Source organism: Rhinatrema bivittatum, chromosome 3 (genome assembly GCF_901001135.1).
Source record: "Rhinatrema bivittatum chromosome 3, aRhiBiv1.1, whole genome shotgun sequence".
NCBI classification, from domain to species: Eukaryota; Metazoa; Chordata; class Amphibia; order Gymnophiona; family Rhinatrematidae; genus Rhinatrema; species Rhinatrema bivittatum.
Genome location: NC_042617.1, coordinates 417,359,753 through 417,380,287, shown reverse-complemented (window position 1 = coordinate 417,380,287; position 20,535 = coordinate 417,359,753). Strand labels below are relative to the sequence as shown.

The window sequence follows — 20,535 nt, the reverse complement described above, 5'->3', positions numbered from 1 at the left end:
GGATGCTATCCGCCAGCGTAGGTAGGAGGAAGGTATTGTTGCTGGAGATTTCAGGGCGACTTAGAGAGAGAATGATTGTAAGTGGCCATGTGAGAAAGAGCCTGCACGTTTTAGAGAAAAAGCATGTATGTCTGAATGTGAGCGAGGAGGCTTGTGCACACACCGCCTCCTCCCTTCCCTTAATTGACGACAATTTGAGAGTGATTCTACATCAAGAAGTTCCCTGGTAATCCTGCATCAGTGTCCCGGCCTAAGGGCTTGCCAGAGATCGAGAGCCACCCCATGCACCTTGTTCTGCAGGCAGCATGCGCTAGCTAGGCCCCGCCTCCCTCGGCCTGTGACAGCGCGCGCCAGGGGTCACCCCGTCCTCTCCCTAGCAACCCAACATGCCGGAAGTCAGTCGGCAGCCAATCGGCGGCGGCTTTATTGTGGGCCGCTTCGGCCCCGTCTCCTCCAGCGACGGGATGGTGCTGCGGTAGGAGCGCGGCTGAGGGAGTTTGTGCGGTGGAGGGGGGTGGGGTGGTTTAGCGAAAGGAGGGTGCGGGCTGCGCTTTCCCGCGCCGTGTAAGGATGGAGGTGTGCGGACTCCGGGGCGGGAGCGGGGCGCGGAGCTAACACGTTGTTCAAAGTTCAGGGGCGGGGCGGCCGGGACTCGGGGCACGCCTCCTCGGACTTGTCCCTGTCAGGGGCTTTCCTTTTTGTTTTTTTGGCCTTTGCTCGGTTCTCGCTTCTGACGGAAGATGCTGTTGTCCCTGGTGCTGCACACTTATTCCCTGCGCTACCTGCTGCCTGCCGCCGTCATGCTGGGGACAGCCCCCACCTACTTCCTGGCCTGGGGACTGTGGCGGGCTCTGTCCGCCGTATTGCCCGCCCGCCTTTACCACGAGGTTGACGACAGGCTGTACACCGTATATCAGAGCATGGTGCTCTTCTTCTTCGAGAACTACACCGGCGTGGAGGTGAGTGTGACCGGCCCCCTTCCTTCCTTCCTTTACTCTTCTCTCCAGTTCTGAAAGGAGAGCAAAGAGAGGCCCCTGGAATTGCAGGAACTGATACTGTCTTGATCTAGGGTAGGATTTGGTCTTCTGTCAAGGCTGTTTCTTAAAAAAAAAAAAAACAACAAAAACCCAAAGTGTAGCATACACAGTTTCAGAAATGTTCCTGGTATGCTGTAATACTGATAGGATTATGCTTCTCACTGTAAAACTGTTTTGAAATTATTAAAGCTCTTTTTCAGAAGCCTTAAATGTTTGCCATATTTAAAGTAGTACCACAAATTACCTCATGTGACACATTAGATATGTGTGGTTCCTGCATTGTCAAAGATGTCATTCGTGATTTCACAATCACTATAAAATCAGTCAGACAATAGTGATTGTGAGTTCATTTGTGACATTCTCTTACTGTCATCTCTGCTTCCAGAAATGCAGGGGAGTTACTTTAAGGACATAACTTCATAGTAACCTTATACTGATAAAGGCTAAAATATTTCAAATGTGTCATAACTATTTGTTAGGGAAACTATGTACTAAGAACCTTAAAATGCCTTCTGAACATTCTAAGAAAAATATAACCCAAATCCTCTGTGCTGTATTTCAAAACTATATATTGTTTTGGACTTTAGATTTAATTATTTGCCTTTCCAGATTAAAGCTCAAGCTGAGTTACAATCAGGTATGATAGGTAGCTATGCATGGCCAGTAAAATTCACTAAATTGCAAATATCTTCAGGATTTATAAACTGGAGATGGACCAAAAAGGCCACAATTGTGAATTCTGACTGTGGGAGAAAAGTCATCTGTGGGGTGGGGGGTATATGATAGAGGTCTATAAAATAATGAGAAGACTAGAATGGGTGAATGTGAATCGGTTATTTTCTCTTTCAGATAATACAAAGACTAGGTGGCACACCATGAAGTTAGCAAGTAGCACATTTAAAACAAATCAGAGAAAATTATCTCACTCCACACACAGTTAAGCTCTGGAATTCATTGCCAGAGGATATGATTAAGGAAGTTAGCGTAGCTGGGTTTAAAAAAAGGTGTTGGCAAGTTCCTGGAGGAGAGGTCGATAAACTGCTATTAATCAAATTGACTTAGGGAATAGCCACTGCTTATTACTGCCAGTAGCATGGGATCTATTTACTGTTTGAGTATTTGCAAGGTACTTGTATCCTGGATTGGCCTCTGTTAAAACAGGATGCTGGGCTTGATGAACCTTCAGTCTGACCCAGTATGGCAAATTCTTATGTTCTTATGACAACGTTTTTCTTGTGATTGAGATTTAATGAATGGGTTAGTAGGAACTTTGGAACTGAAAGATTGAATCTTCAGTTATATTCTAGGATTATCATTATTGAAGTGTACAATAAAATTATGAGAACATTGCCAGATAATGTGTAATGTTTGCAGTTGTGATATTTTAATTCATCTCCATTTCTTAAGTAGTGGGTGTGTTTGTTTTTAAAATTGTATCTTACTTAGGCTTATCCACCCTTATGAATTCTAAGTGAAGGACTTCCGTACTGATCTGTACAGAAGTCCATGCTTGTGTCATGCTAATACACATAAAGCAGAAATATAATACAAATATTTGAGGGATGCATTTGAAAGGAAGTTTTTGTTAAAATTTAAGCTTTTATTCTGCCAAATTTCTGAGCTGTCTAAATGGACAAATATCTCACCATAATATAGTCTATGGCTTAGCATTCTGCAAAATAGTTATGTGTTATCTCAGGAGATGTTCTATTTATAAGTGGGACTATGTTATTGAGTAACTCAGAGTATTGTGTAATTTGACCATCATAATAGGCACTGTCAATAGTAATCACCTGATCTTCCTTTGCTTTATATTTAATCATTTGTCATATCATAAAAGAGTATAGTTTTTGGCCTTTTTAGTATTGCAAATGAAAAGCATACTGTATATGGCATTACATCAAAATTCCCACTTTTTAAAATTAAATTAATCTTAAAGTCCCTCACGTTTTCACCATGAAATCCTGACACAGGCTGTGTTTCGAACTGGATTCTGCATGGAGGGAAATCACGGAGGAAGAATAGTCCGTATCTTCATTAAACAAGTCAGCATCTATCAAAAGAACACAGTATCATTCCCCCCACTAAAGCCTCACGCCTCGCTACGACCAAAGACAGAGCCTTTTTGATAGCTGGCCCATCGATCTGGAACAGTATCCCATCAAACCTCAGACTGGAGCCATGCCTTTTAACTTTCAGAAAAGGTCTTAAGACCTGGCTCTTTCAACAAGCCTTCCCTGAACCAGACATTCAATAGTTGGCCTTCATTCCTACTCGGTCTGGCACTCCATTTCTCAAAGAAAAAATAAATGGACTCAGAGACATTAAGGTTAAAACACCGTCCTTAAGTTTTAACTTGTACACTCTATGGTAATATTATTTTACCGGCCTATCTTCCTTCCAGCTTGTTGCAAGCTTCCAAGTTCTCTCCCCTTGTTGATTGTAACTTTTTGACTTATTCCTACTTATTGTTATCTTTCGTTTACGTGAATTTGTTACTCTTGTTTTTCCCTTTGTTAAATTGTAAACTGATCTGATATGGTAAATTTACTATGAAGGTCGGTATAAAAAACTGTTAAATAAATAAATAAATAAAATATTTTCATTTTTTGAAAAATTACAGAACAGCATACAACACCACAGTTATCAATAAAACAAACTGGTGAATCATGTTTGTTTTTTCATTCTTCTGCACTAAGCTCTCTTCTGAAAGAGAACGGGAATGTGGTCATGATATTGAAAAACAGCTGATGCAGAATTGACATTTCACAATCACCTGAAACTGACATTTCCTCTGCACTCAGGTAGATCAATCCACACAAGTGGGTTATGCACCTCTACCAGCAGATGGAGATGGAGTAAAAGCTGATGCATGGACATAGAGCCCCGCCCCACCATCAGCCCGCCAGTATTCTCTGTCTCCAGCAGATGGTGGACATGCATTTCCCTTCTGGGGATTGCCTGTGATTTAAAAAAAAAAAAAAGAAAGAAAAGGAGAAGATGGAAACATTTTTAAACACCGCTTGACCTCCTAAGGTGACACCAGTAAGTCCCTCCTTCAGTTGAGCGTTTTCAGTCCAGAAGCTGTCATCTCAACACCAGCTAGTTTAATGAATACCATTTAGTCTCTTGATTGAGACCTAGCAGAGAGATAGTTTGACATGAAAATCCTAAAATTGTTCTCTACTATTAAAAACCACAGAAATGTTACGTATATCAACATTTTACAGCTAAAGCGCAGATTCAGTCTTTTACGTTCATTGAGGATTAAGAAAAAGTTTCTTGTGAATGTATGGCAGCTGTGGAACAATTTTGAATAACTTTGCATCAAGATAAGATACATAAATGTCATAGGGATGAAAAAGAGACTACAAAATGGGAACCATTTACCCTTGGCAGCAAGTTAAACACCCCCCCACCAAAGGATGGTTAAAAAGAGATGTCTTTGTGAATTCATCTGAAGAGTTGTCATTGGGTTCTGATGAACATATGGCTTCAACTTTCCAACTGCCATTTTTAGACACAAATTGAAGAGACGTACACCCCCAACATCCCCATTGAGGAAAGTGATCAGGCCGGAGGGAGCAGGAGTCAGCAGTGCTGCGTTTGTTTTGCAAGGAGGAACTAGCCTTAGTCATTATGAACCTATTGACCACCCTTAAGATACTGAATCCTCAAGGGGAGGAGCAGATGAAAAGGGATCCTATATTACAAGGGGCCTGGCAGCCATCAAAATCATTCTCATTGCATCCTGCTGAGAGCAATGTTACTATCAGAGTGAATTCTCCCCAAGGGGGCTTAAAGGGTGGAAAGCTGATGAGCAAGATCTGTCTTATGCCAGCAAAAGACAAGGAAGTGCTCCTGAGAATTCCTAAGGTGGACGACGTAGTTTTGGCTGTTCGCAAAGCAACTATACTAGTTGAAGGTAGGATCTCCCTGAGGGACATCCAGTTCAGGAAGCTTGAGACGTTTCTTAAACAGGCCTTTTCTATCAATGCTTTGGGCATGTAAGCCTCAATTTGTGGAAGCTGCGTGGCTCAGGCGGTAGTCCTCTGGGTCCAACAACTTCCAAAAATCAGAAGAAACAGCAAGAATTGAGTCTGAGGTGGCTTATTTAGCAGACACCCTACATGATCTAATTAGAATGGCATCATGGGCAGTGGCCTCTGACGTGGCAACAAAGAAGCTGCTGTGGCTCTCAAGTTGGGCAGCAAATGTGACATCTAAAGTCTGTCTTGGCAGGCAGCCCTTCGGATGAAGTCTACTCTGGCGAAAAGCTTAGGAAATGCCAAAGCTCAGAGACTTCCTGAGCCCAGGGTAGATGTGAGAAGTCTGAGGTGCCAGCATTTTTAGGGTTTTGAGCAGGAAGATTTAACCTGCAGCAAAATAGGAAATCTAGGGCTCATTAGTTTTTTGAGAACCAGGAGGTCTAAGGGTAAAGTCCCATCAGTCTCTGGCTCAGGACACTCACGATTTTATAGCAGGTCCCTTCGGGCAGTGGGTGCCTGGCTGGCAAGATATTATGCAGAGCATACTCTAATAACTTTGAACCAGTGGATCCTGAATATCGTCCGTCAGGGCTATGCCTCTGAACTAGCAAAGCACTCATTTGTTTGTGGCTTTCCCCTGCATTTTTCCACTCAGAAAAGAAGCCCTGATGTAATTCTACTAATGTTTGGGATGTAGCCGCTCCTCTGTGTGGGTTTTCCATCCTCCGTGCTTATCCCATTTTTTTTGAATTCTACTACTGTTTCTCTACCATCTCCTCAGGAAGGACATTCCTGGCACACACCACTCTTTCTATGAAAACATTTTTCTTGACAGTTCGAGCCTTTTCCTTCATGACCCTAGTTTTACAGCTTTTCTTCTATTGAATAAGATTTGCTTCTTGTGCACCCAGCTTCCTCTTTGGACCCTCCCCTTATGATGTTTATACACTTTATACGTATGCAATATTCTCACATTACCTAGCTGCTTTGACCCAACTTCATCTTCTTGTACTATATAATCCATTAATTGAGTATCATTTAATTTAATTTCAATTATTTTGTAACTAATAGGTAACATTCGCTTTAGTTATTTTGTAATTAATTTATATAGTTCTGTATATATCCTCGGTTCTAGGTTTTGTATATTTTAATTTCTTGTTATCTGTCAAGTGCCATCCAAGCGTAGTTTCATGTTTAATGTAAACCGATGTGATATTCCCAATGAATGTTGGTATATAAAACCGTTTAAATAAATAATACCTTTCTGGGTATTTAAATGTCTATCATATATCTCCCTTGTGTCTCCTCTACATATTTCAGTTCCTCATTCACATTTCCTATGGGTCCTACACCATTTTGGTTGCTTTCTGCGGACTGCTTCTAGCCTTTTTTTTTTTTTTTTGGTCTTGATTGAGATACATCCTCCAGAAATTATAGTATCCCAGAGGAGGCCTCACCAGTGACCTGTTCAGAGGCATCTTTTTTTTTTTTTTTCCTGCTGATTGTACTTCTCCCCGTATTCTAAAGATAATCAGACACTAACCACCTTGATGTCTGTCTTCTAAACCGAGCATGTCGGCTTTTCACCCTCCAATATATACTGCTTTCTCAGATTTCTGTATCCCACATGCATGATTCTGCACTTTCACACTGACTCTTAACTTTCAAGCATTTGACTACTATGAGCTTTTATTGATTACTTCTCAACCTGTCTACTTCTTCATTTCAGGGTATTAACTCTGTTGAGGATCATGCCATTTTCAAAAAGGCAGACACTTCCTTCAAAACCCTCCACAATGTCCCTCAGATATTAAACAGAACTGGCCCCAGGACTGGTCCATGAGGCACTCTATTAATTACCTTTTTTTCTCTTCAGTGAATTCCATTTACCAATATCCTCTGTCTATCACTTGACCAGTTTCTAATCCAATCCAACATGCTGGGACGCACCCCATATTGCTCAGTTTATGGCAGACAGCATACGCTTGATCTAATTCTTTGGTCACCCAATCAAAAAAAAAAAAAAATCACTTAGACTCATTTGACATAATCCCCCTTTTGGTAGTATCTTTTCTTTCAGTTAAGTCTCTATTAATTTTCTCACTACTGAGGTTGGACTAAGTGGCCTGTTTCCAACCTCCTCTCTCTCCTCCGCTCTTCTCCAGCCACACAGATCACTCCCATCTCCAAAGATCAATTGAACAGATCCACTAGAATCTGATCTCCCTTCATATCCTTGGATGCATTCAATCCAACCCTAATATTTGTTCATTCTGTTTTACTAATTCTATCCAAACACTTTCCTCTCTACATGGTGCAGTATCTACCCCACTCCCTTATGTACCTTTGAGATCCAAGAATGATTCTTTTCCACTCCTTGCTTCCGTGAACACTGAATAGATGTATTTGTTTAGCATTTCTGCTTTTCCCTCTTATCTCTACCCATTTTTCCTCTTCTGCTCTCACTAACAGTCCCACCTGCAGTCTTACTTCTTTGTCTGACTTGCTTGAAAAAAGTCTTGTTACATCAATTTACTTTATTAGCTATTTTTCTTCCATGCATCCTTTTGCCAACCTGACTTCTTTCCATCTCTTTTTGTATTACCAGATATCATTCCATGTGTGTTTGTTTTTGAGATCCTTTGTGCTTTTGGAATGGTTTTTTTGCCTTTACTTTTCAGCCATCTCTGTTTGGTAGACCCTGCTGATTTCCTTTTTTTCTTATTTTTTCTTTAATTTATTTTGCTGATACAGATTTGTGATCTTATTATATCTTCTTTTAGTTTAGTCCTGCCAGAGCCTCCTTAAGATGTTCACCCTTTTACCAAAGTCAGTATTTTTGAAATTCAGGACTTTGAGCTTTGTGTGATTTTCCTCCATATTGACCATTATTTAGAAACATGTATAAATTGCTTTCCAGTAAAAAAAAAATGTTTAAACTGAAAGTAATGTACAATTAAAATCAGAAATAAAATACATAACACAAAACAATCCACATACTGCCCTTTCCATCCCTGCCATCCCTTTTCTGAATGTCAAACCCGTCCTCCAGATCAATAACCTTATTCCCCTGATAAATCTCAGAAGAAGTTGAAAACTTGGCTGACCTTAACTAGATTACACTTCTGCATTTCCAATGATAAAGCATTCCACCATTGTGGAATCACAGCTGAAAAAAAGCAGTTTCACAACCTGACATGTTTAAAAGTTCGAGCTGGGGGGAAGCTGAACTAAATCAGGTTGGAATTTAAGATCTAATTCCCATTAACATTGCCATTTTAAACAGGTATTGAGTTGTAGTGGTCCCATCTCTCAAAATTTTAAATGCCATCACTAGCATTTAAACTTGCAGTGTAATTTAATCTGCAGCCAATGTAGTTTCAATAATAATGGATTTGCTCAGTCTAGTCTAGATTTTCCCAACACTACTCTAGCCTTTGTTTTGTGTCTCAATTGCAGTTTCCTAAGCAACCTACCTGGCAGCCCCAAATATAAAACATTACAGTAATCTACATGTGATAATACTAATGCATAGACCACTGCCTTTAACACACAGAGCTCCAAAAATGTCTTCAGTTGCCTCACCAGTTTGATTCCAATAAGTACTCCAGGCAACTTAAACCACCTGTTTCTCCATACTCAATTCACTGTCCAATCTGACTCCTAAAGATTTCACCTCATCCACTGCCATCACAGAAACTTCATCTATCTGCAAAATAGATCTAACCACTACTTTTCTCACCTGTAATAGCCACAGACACACACTATTGCAGTGATAAGATGGATCAAATTGGTTGGGCTGGTGTTATATGTTAAAGAAGGCATAGAATCAAAAAGGATAAAAGTTTACAAGAAACAAAAATGTACTGTAGAATTTTTATGGATAGCAACATCTGAAAAGGGAATAGAACAGTGGGGTGTACTACTAACCACCTAGCCAGAATGAATAGACAGATGATGAAATGCTAAAAGAAATTACGAAAGCTAACAAAAATAGCAACACAGTAATGGGTAATTTCAATTACCCCAGTATTGACTGGGTAAATGTCACATCAGGACATAAGGAGATAAAGTTTTTAGATGAATAAGGCATATAAGAGGGTCCGATATGCGAATAGGGAATTGTTAGAGAATCATGGTTTATCAGAAGATTCTCACCTCAAATATGTTTTTTTTTAAATTTAATTTAAAGATTACAAGGAAAAACAAAACCCATGTCACTTCGGCTTATTCATATATCTTGAACAATATTGAAGTATGATAATACTCAAATTAGTTGGCTATACAACATATTGGGCTGGATTTTCAAAAGGTTACGTGTTCCGGGTCTATTTTTAAAAGGCCCGGTGGCGCGTGTAAAGCCCAGGGTCTTGCAAAAATGGGTGGGGTGGGGAAGGGGCAGGCTCCCGGCACAGTGGCCATATTTGCCGCTGTGCCGGGGATCGTACACCGGCAGTTGGCTGGTGTGTGAAACTTGCACCTGCCCAGAGGCAGGTGCAAAAGCTAAAATAAAAATTGGAGTGGGGGGGAGGTCAGGTTAGGGGGAAGGGAATGGGGGAAGGCAGCGTGGCTTGGTGCGCGCAAGGTGCACAATTGTGCACCCCCTTGCGTGCGCCAACACCTGATTTTATAACTTGCGCGCACCTGTGCAAGTTATAAAATCAGGTACATGTATGCTCGCCGGGTAGCACACGCACATGTACGCCGCACGCGCATGTTATAAAATCTACCCCATTATATCTAAATGAACATTCTGCTATCAAACCCTGTTTTGCCAATAAGTTTCCCCATACACATCATTTGCAGTTTTTCCCATTATAAATCCTGTTAAACTCCTGATACCCCTCCACCCCCTCCCTTTCTCCTCCCACTGCCGATATTATAGCCCCCTTCCCCTGGGAAGTAAAGCATATGCCAAAACAAAGTTATGGTGCAATTAATAACATGGCAGAATAAAATTGTATTGACAGTGTCTTCAGCCTTTTTTCCTGCCAAGATATATAGGGTCACCAATGTTTTTTTTCAAATTTGGCTAATTTTTTATGCTTAACTGCTAATCTCTGAGTAACCTTCTGCATGGAAGGTAGTTCAGTTTGTTTCCAACCACATGCAATCTCTACCCTCGCTGCTACTAGAATCAAATGGAAGTCAGGAGGTGTCGTATCTATCAGGTACACATTTAACAAGAACAGAAGAGTATCCTTGAATATTTGTATTCCAACTATGTCAAAGATGAGTTTCGCAACCGTTTCGCAATAAAATGATAATCTTTGGACACTCCCACCTCATATGAAAGTAAGTTCCTACACCCTCGCCAGCAGGAATTACCAACTGCAGGATAGAATTTATGCAGCTTGGATGGGGTGATGTGCCAATGATAAAGTATCTTATAGCCTTGTTCAACCAGGGATGCTGAAATGGAGCTATGCTTAATAATGGAAAAACTAATCATCCATCTCTTTGATCCCAAGATACATTGAAGGTCCCTCTCCCAGCTCTTTATGTGCGAGGGCTGAGACTTCAAATCTCCATTCATAAATCGCATAAATTCTGGATATAACCCTCGTGATGTTACCAGCTTTATCACAAAAACCTTCGAACAAGGATTTGCCCAAACTTAAATCCCTCTTGACCTTATGTTGCGCCATAAAAATGACTTATTTGCATGTAAAAATATTGATCAGAGATGGACACTCCATATTTGCACATGAAATCTGGGAATTCCCGCACTTTGCCTCCCTGCAAAAGATGTTCAAGGCAAGAACACCGTCTACCCTCCCATCTTCGCGCAAGAGTTCTCGAACTTCCAGGACTGAAGTCTTTGTGAAAGAAAATAGGTGTTCTGTAAAAATAATCCCTGTCTTCTACTAACTCCTTTTTCCTTCTGTCCCAGATTTTCAGTGTGAGCATAACAGTTGGCGCTAGCGGGCTGGGGAGACACCGGGCCCTATGGGGAAGTCACACTAAGAGGCCAATGCAATACAGTGCACTCAGCCGAGCGCACTGTATAACCCGCAGTCGGGCATGGGTTGAATAGGCATTAATAAATCCCCTAATGCAATAAGGGGATTAGTGCCTATTCAACATGCGTCCGACATGGAGTGAGTCTAATAGCGCTAATCACATGCAAATGCATGTGGTTGAGGCTATTAGCATTCACTCCAGATGCAAAAAAAAAAAAAAAGAGTGAGTCTAGGAAGCACATTTAGCACTCAGCAATTAACACCTGCTCCTTAAACCAGTACAGAAAAAAACTGATTTTCTGTACTGCCTCCTACTTAATATTGTTGCGGTAAAGTAGGAGGAAGAACAAAATTAAAGAAAAAATAGAAAGGAAAAAAACCCACTGGCAATCGGTTGCAGGAAACAGATGCTCTAATGACAGGCGTCTGTTTCCTGAACCCCCTGGCTGTGCGGCGTTTAGGAAATCAGATATCAATAAACTCGGTGTCTGTTTTCTTAACCGGCGGACTGCCGCTGATTGGGTTCACGTTAGCAAGGAGGTGCTAGGGGCAAGCAAGCAACCTTAGCACCTCCTTACTAACGTGACCCCCTAATTTAAATATCGCATGGTGCCCCCTTGGGGGCGCGTTAAAGCGGGTGCTGATTGTTCAGCGCCTGCTTTCTGCGCATATTTATTGCATCGGCCCCTACAGTCGCTGGGGATATCCCCTGCAGTAGATCAGCTTCTAATTGTACCCATCTTTTACCTTCCCCACCAGCATGCCAGTCTATAACGGGTCGTAATTGGGATGCTACGCAATACCACAGAAGACATGGTACTCCCAGTCCACCATGTAGCTTGTGAAGAAATAGCACCTTACTACTAACCCTGGGAGGACGTTGCCTCCAAATGAAGCGGAGTAGTTTTCTCTGCCACAAATTGAGATAATCTATTGGGACTGCAATAGACAAGGTTTGGAACAAATAGCTACGTCTGAGTAGAATATTCATCTTGATTGTTTATATTCTTCCTAGCCATGAAAGCCCTTTCCTTTCCAATATTTGTAGGTCATCTAGGATCTTTTCTTTTCCAAAACTCTTCGTAATTCAACCTAAATAAGTCAGCAATATTGGGGCCCACTTTCACCCCTAGGTATTTCAAGGTGTTCTGAACCAATTTATAGGGGTATCTCTTCTTAAGCTCTCCAAGTTGTTTCCCTGGCAGCATAACATTTAATAGCTCAGACTTGTCTGCATTCAGTTGATAACCGGATACCTTACTAAATCTAGTTAATTCCTCAACAAGTGGTGTTAGAGATTTGTCTGGATGTGCTATGGTGAACAGGATATCATCTGCAAACATTGAGAGTTTATACACTTGCTGTCCCACCTTGACCCCCTGGATTGCCCGGGACTCTCGAATGTACATCACCAGGGGTTCCAAGTAAAGAGCAAAGAGGAGCGGGGAAAGAGGACAACCCTGCTTTGTACCACACTCGATCAGGAAGGGTTTCGAGAAACCCCCATTCATTTTAATACAGGCATTTGGATTGCTATAAAGCTGCCTAATCCAGGTAGAAAAGTTGCCACCTAGACCCACCCTACTTAATACTGCGAATAAATAGTCCCAATGGACCATGTCGAAGGCCTTTTTCGCATCCACGGTAAGGAACACCAAGGGGATTTTAGCTTCCTGGGCCCACCAGAGAAAATCCACTACCCTTCGCACATTGTCTGCAGCCAGTCGTCCAGGAACAAACCCAGTTTGATCTGGATGGATCAGTTGGGTGGCCACTCCACTCAAACGGGTAGCGAGAACTTTAGCTAGAATTTTCAAGTCTAGATTTATTAGGGATGTGGGTCTATAAGACCTGCACAATGATGTGTCTCTACCTGGCTTCGCTAAGATGGTAATTCCCATTGTTAGCATCTTTAGCAATGAGACCTTCCCCTAACAAATTATTAAAAGCTGCTGTGAGTGGGCGTATGATCACTAGAGATGTGAATCGGAACAGATATCGGATCCGATTCTGGTTCCGATTCACATCTATAGAGATGTGAATCGGAACTGATATCGGATCCGATTCTGGTTCCGATTCACATCTCTAATGATCACGGTACTTAATTTCTTATAGAAGCCTGCTGTAAATCCATCTATTCCGGGAGATTTACCTGGTTTCAGCCCCTTTATAGCCCTAGACACTTCCATCTCTGATATTTCCTTGTTTAAAAGCTCTTGTTGTATGTCGTTAAGCTGAGGAAGAGTAATCCCAGCCAAATATTCATCTCTCTCTGCTCTAGAAATATCTGTTCGCCTGGAGTACAATTGTTTATAAAAATGGGTAAACCTAGATCTGATACTGTCATTATCAGAGACCATGAGGCCTGTATTTTCTTTAATCTTCAAAATTTGGTTGTGTCCTATTCTAGCTTTAAGTCTCCTGGCGAGTAATCTCCCAGCTTTGCCTCCCTGAAAAAATTCTTGCTTAGCGATTGGCCCAAGCAGATTTAAAAGCAGGCAGAGTAGAGAAAGGCACCAAACAGGAGATGAAGGTGCCGCTCATTTTAAGAAAATAGAATACACGCGGACAGTAAGTATTATTAGCTTGAATAGTGGTATATATACAATTTTATTATACAAAATACTGAATGTAATTACATTTTGATTTGTTTAAAAAATGTCTTTCATTGTGGACCCATAGAGCGGATTCAGTAGCATTTTCTCCTGTAGTCCCTGAAGCAGGCAACGCTTTGCCGAAACGTGGCCAATGTCGGGCGGGCGGATCCGAACCCACAAGAAGCAGTAATGGCGACAGCCTAGATAAGCACAATGAAAGCACAAAAAAGAAACACTGTTGGATGGGTCGGATAGACAGCTGGGGAGAAGTGAAAGCTTTGAAAAAAAATAGACATTATTCAAAATTTTTGAAGGTATTTTTTTAATCAATAAAGAGTAAAATACAGGGCAATTGAGAGGGACAGTTACAAAGTGCTTGCCCCTATATATAGCCACCGCACATCACCACAGAGCAAGGGGTTCCCTTGAAGTGTGGTCATTGGAGTTTATCTAATTGGAAGGCAATATCTCCCAAGGCCAAATCCTTTAGATCTGCTCTTAGTTTATCCAATTGGAGACCTATCTGAGGATCTGGGTTTCTTTTATGTGTAACTTCTAATCTACCCAATTTTTATAGAAGTTTCAGTCTCTTCCGCTCTTTTTTCTTTCTTAAGATGCGATGCTCTTGCTATCAATTTTCCCCTAGCCACTACCTTGAAACAGTCCCATAAAGTGTTGACGGAGGTTTAGGGGCCAGTTTTCCATGAAGATGGAGACTTACGAATAGCACAGTACACCTCTGTGAAGATTTGATATCATTTGGAATGAGGAAAGCCTCACAAAGATGACATTTTGTACTATGTTGTGAGACTTTCCTTACTCCAAATGACATCAAATCTTCAGAGGTGTACTGTGCTGTTCGTAAGTCTCCCTCTGCATGGAAAACTGGCTCCTAAAACCGCCACTAATACCTCACCTCGAGCTATTAGATGCCCCTTCTATAGAGAGATAAATAGTTGACTGCTAGGAGGGCCTTATAGATAGTCTCAGTCTCTCTCTCAGTGCGAGATGCGAATTAGGAATTATCACGGGACGCGAAACATTTACCGCACCACACAATACTACCGATGTGAAGCAGTATGTTATTGTGTCGTGCATAAACACGCCCTGTTTTCTTAGCGTGAGCGTTATCCATGCGGTATTATCGCATTTTGATGAATCTGTCTAGATACTCCAATATACTCCATTCTTTTTCGAAATTGAATGCTTGTAAATACACTGAATAAGCTGTCCAGACTCAGGAGGGAAAGGAAATAAAAAGAACAAATTCACCAAAGAAAACAGCTCTTTCATAGAAGTTTTCAGTGGTTGTAAAGCATAGGGAAAATAAACCATTTTGTTACTTATTGCATTGTTATAAATCACATAAAATCCCTTATCTCTATAGGGTTTTTTTTTCCTACAGCAGTTTAGTGGGATTCCCTTCCCTCACAAATGCTGTTAATGTTGCCTCCACAGCATCACCAGCTGGCTTGTAAAATGGAATCGGGTTTTCTGCATGACACCAGGCTAGCCCATCTGCATCTAGTGTAGCTTGCTATTTATAACTTATCAGGGCTTCTGCAGATGTTTTTCCTGTGTACTTCCTTATGGATTATTTTCACCCAGGTACTTGGTAGTCATTTCCAATACAGTAGAGAAACAGCTGCTGGAAACCAGACCACTGCATTTTTTTGTATTCATTTAACTTGATAGACAAGAAACCTTTGAGGAAAGATTTTAATCTAGGAATACATGAAAAATAATTACCTTCCTCCTCCAGAAAAAATACATTACTAATGCAGTCTATCATTAGTCAGAACACTACAAAGTATTTGAAAAAGATTTAAATTGTGCAAAATCATTATTAGGCATGCTTCATTTGGCAGCACTTCATCAGCAAGTAAGGTTTTTTTTTTGTTGTTGTTGTTGTTTTAAAGGCACCAAAGTTGCAGAATTCCCGAGCTATGAAAATATTTGGTTTGTGATTTAAAAAAAAAACAAAAAACCAAAACATGCAAAGCCTGCAGGCTGAAATGCAAATTATTTTCTTTAGGACAAAAAATGTTTTTTTGATCCTTTTCAACCAAAGAATGAAGTGTAATGTGCCTACAATGCATTTTAGAAATCAAGAGCCTCTGTTTATGGCCAGTGAGACTGTTTGGCTATGAGCATTTGGTCATACAGAAGATCTGCAAGGTGTGTGCTAATGTACTTTATGAAAGAGAAAATATTTTTGGCAAAACATTTAGACTGTTTTCCAAATTCCCTCCGCCTCTCTCCAGCATGCTTCCCACATCTACAACAGGCTTTATAAGACTAAGATTTATTGATGTTCAAGCTTTTGAGGTCAAGAGTATACTTAGATGTATGAAGTATAGTGGAAGAGGTAGGTTTATATCCAAGTTAGAGTAGATTGGGGTGGGTGGGGAAGGATACAGTGAACAGAGAAGTGCTCTGAGGACATGTTTAGTACAGATAAGTTAACTGAGGATACAAAAATATAGAGCCTTGTGAAGAGAGGATATAATTAACTTAAAAAGTCAAAACAGGCTGCTACTTGTATCCTGTCAGAAAACATCAAAAAGCCAACCAGCTAGGCCTTCTTGCATAAACTGTCTTATTTCCTTAGTTCCAGTTTACACTTCACTGGCACAAAAACAATTCAGTTCCTTAGTTATAACAAGGTTTTTATACCCAAACAGGTATTATATTCAGGCTTGCTAAAACTACTAAGCAGTCTCCTTAAATACTCTTTAGAGCTGTAGGGGTGCACTTCCCCTGAGCCAGCCTTGAGTCGCTGGTTCACCAGGTTATAAAAAGCTTTTTCTCACCTGGAATGGTAGCTCTAAGCTTCCCATGGTCCTTCCTGATATTCCCCTGCTTTTCTGGGGAATGCTCATAGCCAAACAGTCTCACTGGCCATAAACAGAGGCTCTTGATTTCTAAAATGCATTGTAGGCACATTACACTTCATTCTATGGTTGAAAAGGATCAAAAAAACATTTTTTGTCCTAAAGAAAATAATTTGCATTTCAGCCTGCAGGCTTTGCATGTTTTGGTTTTTTGTTTTTTTTTTAAATCACAAACCAAATATTTCCATAGCTCAGGAATTCTGCAACTTTTTTTCCATCTTTTTGCATGGCAGGGCCCAGCTGTCTCTCTCTCCTTTTCTGCCTCTGCAGTTTGGCTTTTGTTTCTCTGCTTTGCCATACCCAAATCAATATCACCTGTCTCCCAGGGTGTTAGCTCTGTGGAACTGCATTACCCTTGAGCCTGTCTGCAAGACCATACTACTTCTGTGCTCACATGTGTCCTTCCTCTTCTAGAGCTCTCCCTGCTGTTCCAGGGTAACAAGTGCAGTGAATCTCTACATGCTTCTGAGACTACATTTACTCAAAAGTCCTCTGTTTTAAAATTACCCTGTTTTCCTTCTTTTCCTAGTCTTCTGTCTGCAAAGCTCACTATCATGCTGACAAGTTGTGTCCTTGGCCTTGGCCTGTATTAAATTCTTATTCAATTGAAAATGCTAATGGGCCAGGAAACCATTCACTTGTTTAGATTAGTTCTAATTCAAAAGCTTCATGCTGGATTTTCCCTTTGAAGTTCCTCTGTAAGAATATGGCAACCTTGAGGTCAGTTACCAAGTGTCCCAAGACGCTGAAATATTCTTCTACTCATTTCTGGATGTTTCCATTTCTGATATCAGATTTGTGTTCATTTATTCTTGATCAGTCCCAATGAAATAGAATAAATAGTTCCCATAGAAGAGTATCACACCCAAGGTCCCTGTTCCTTAGAATAAAAAAGATTTTACTTCAACATCTTCAAGAGGAGGGCTGTTCTGAATGCCCTGGAGCCCTTCAGAATCAAGACAATCAACAAATTGTCAGGCCGATACAGTACAGTGCGCTCCGGAGCGCACTGTTAGCCTGCTATTGGACGCGCGTTTTCCCTTACCCCTTATTCAGTAAGGGGAAGAAAACGCGCGTCCAACCCGCAGCACCTAATAGGGCCCTCAACATGCAAATGCATGTTGAGGGCCCTATTATGTATGCGCGCGGGATACAGAAAGTAAAATGTGCAGCCAAGCCGCACATTTTACTTTCAGAAATTAGCGCCGACCCAAAGGTCGGCGCTAATTTCTTCCGGCACCGGGAAAGTGCACAGAAAAGCAGTTTTTACTGCTTTTCTGTGCACCCCTGTGTGATATTAAGTCGGAGGTCCCGAAGAGTAAAACAAGTAGAAAAAAAAAAATTTGAATTCGGCCCGCAGCTGTCGGGCCAAAAACCAGACACTCAATTTTGCCGGAGTCCGGTTTCCGAGTAGTAACAGGCAATCAGGAACCTAGAAGGATGCACTGATTAATCTCCCAGGGAGTAAACAGGCAGATTTGTTACATGACAGAAAATGGCCCTGTGTGATGGAGTCCTATGGAAAAGAAGGGCTAGGACTCCAAACTATACTCAGATACAGAGGAGGAAGGAAGGGAATCCAGAGGAAAGCTATTTGGGAGTTTGCTGACCCCCAATGGAAGCTAAGTTAGGAAATGATGTCCTATTCTGGATTGGTAACTGGTTAGAACTAAATGGTCCGTTTTCCCAATGGAGAGTGGTAAATAGTGTTCCAGGGATCTGTACCTGGACTTGTGTTTAATTTATTCATTAATCATCTGAAAAAAGGAGTGAGATAATTGCATTTGCAAATGAGACAAAATTATTGAAAGTAGTTAAAACATGAGCAGACAGTGAGCATTTGCTGGAGATCCTTGTAAGACTGGATAACTGGGCATTTAAATGGCAGAAGAAAATTTAAATAAATGTGGTGCACATGGGGAAATAATCCCAACCATATGCACACAATGCTGGGCTCCACATTAAGAAGTTCTGCTCAGCTAAAAGATCTTGGAGTTATTGTGGACAATATATTGAAATCCTCTTCTCAATGTGCAGCTGCTGTGAAAAAAAAAAAGGGCAAATCCAAATAGCATGTTAGGAATTATTCAGAAAGGAATACAGAATAAAATTGAGAATTTCATCATTCTACTCTATAAATTATTGTGCAGTAGTCCCTTGAATATTGTGTGCAGTTCTGGTTGCCCATTCTCAAAAAAGATATTGAACTAGAAAAAGTACAGAGAACAATAAAAATGTTTAAAGGAATGTAACAGTTTGCTATGAAGAAAAACTTAACAGGTCAGAGTTCTTCAACTAGGTGAAGACTAAGAAAGGGGTATGATAGTTTATAAAGTCAGGAGTAGAATGGAACAGTTTGTTTATTTATTATTTATTGAGTCCACTTTATATTCCTCCATAACCTTTAAAATAGTACTAGCATTAGGGGATACCCCATGACACTAATGACAGATTTAAAATAAATATAAGAGTATTTTCACTCAATACACAAGCTATAGAATTGTTGCTGGTGCATGTGTTCAAGGCTAGTAGTATAGCTGGGTTTCATAAAAGTTTGGAAAAGATCCTGCTAGATAGTCCATTAATGTTTATTAGCCAGGTAGTCTTGGGATTCACCACATCTTGCTTCTGGTAATGAGCAACATGGAATGGATCACTTAGGTTGGAGGCTGACAGCATATCTTAGTAACTGGCTCCAAACCCATCCCCTCTATTAACAGACACACTCCTCTTCTCTTCTCTTACACCCCACCCACCCACAGTATTGTCATCTACCCCGTGGGCGAATCGCCATCCTGCACTGCTGCGGGATACTTTTCCTGCCCACAGGGGTAGGAACCCCATGGCTGGGTCATCATTTGGCAATGCTGCTGTCACAGCAGCTGGGATATTCTTTCTGTCTGCAGGCAGGGATGGCCTGCCCTGAGATAAAGTTGGATGGGCCAGGGCCTGGGTTGCCCCCTCTGTTCCTATGTGTTGGCAGTGTTATCAACTTGAAGAAAGTCACTAGATCCACTGTGAAAAGTCTCTATATTGAGTAAAAAGTAGCTACAACCATGTTGTTGCAGAGTGGCGTCAATATAGCTGGTGAGCCTACAATTAGTGGGCAAAGACTCACGCACACGCACATTCTTGCTCTCTCAGAAACTGACACATACAAACTCTCTTTCTCTCAGTCACAAACATTTTCTGAGACATGCTCTCTTAGACTCAGACACACATTCTGACATAAATACACACACTCACTTAACAACTGGCCCTCCCCTGGACTGGCTAACCAAAGGCACTATGGCAGCATCATGTAAAATGCCTGCACTTGCTGCCAGCCCTTATCCAGCCTTCAAAAGACACTTTTACACTTCTTCCTCCCTCTTCAGACGCTATCTCCATTTGCTCTGTCAATGGCCCATTGTACTGCCCTTCTCCGAGATCAGCCCAGCCAGCTCACGCAGAGGCCTGACTATCTTGGCAAAGCATGTCCCCTGATTCTCAGCAGCAAACAAAGATCACTGATGATAAAACATAGCCCTTGCTTCCTCTTTGGTTCTGCTGCTGCTATCAGCCTGTCATAAGGTGATGATAAAGTTGCAGCTCTTGCTTTTTGTTTTTAATGCTGGCTGCAATTTGTTCTCCTTCCAGCGAAGAGAACTTATCTGTGACGTTATCGGATTTCCCTGGGTGAGGGGAGGAGGAGGTGAGACTGAATCAGCAGAGTTTGTTCTGTAGAGGGTGGGTGCTGGACCAGCAAGCATGGTACTCTAGCTAGAGCTGTCACTCTTTTTTGCACTCTTTGCAAAAGAGCCAGAGGAGATCTCACACTCTTGCACTTTTCAGCTTCCAGATATCAGTAAGTAGGGAGCCCAATGGAAATTTAGAAGGGGTGAAGGGAGTTGTCATTGCGGATACCCCAAATTTTGTCGGGGCTATGGCTTCCCCTTTCTAATACCTATGGGAGGGAAAGAGAGTATGTGTGTATGTGAGAGAGAGGCTGTATGGGGGTGAGTGTGTGTGTGTGTGTGTGTGTGAGAGGAAGGGGGGGGGAGAGAGAGAGCCCG

General features: G+C 41.4%; 1 protein-coding gene across 2 annotated transcripts in view; it reads left to right on the top strand.

Moving 5' to 3' along the window:
* Positions 1–353: 353 nt before the first annotated feature.
* AGPAT5 (1-acylglycerol-3-phosphate O-acyltransferase 5) overlaps positions 354–20,535 on the top strand; it is a 298,136-nt gene continuing 277,954 nt past the window's right edge. The window contains exon 1 of one of the 2 annotated variants that reach the window (XM_029595740.1): positions 354–959. In XM_029595740.1, coding sequence (XP_029451600.1) covers positions 741–959 — 219 coding nt within the window. In that variant the 5' untranslated portion in view covers positions 354–740. The remainder of the gene's footprint in view (positions 960–20,535) is intronic. The other variant, XM_029595738.1, reaches the window with a different exon arrangement.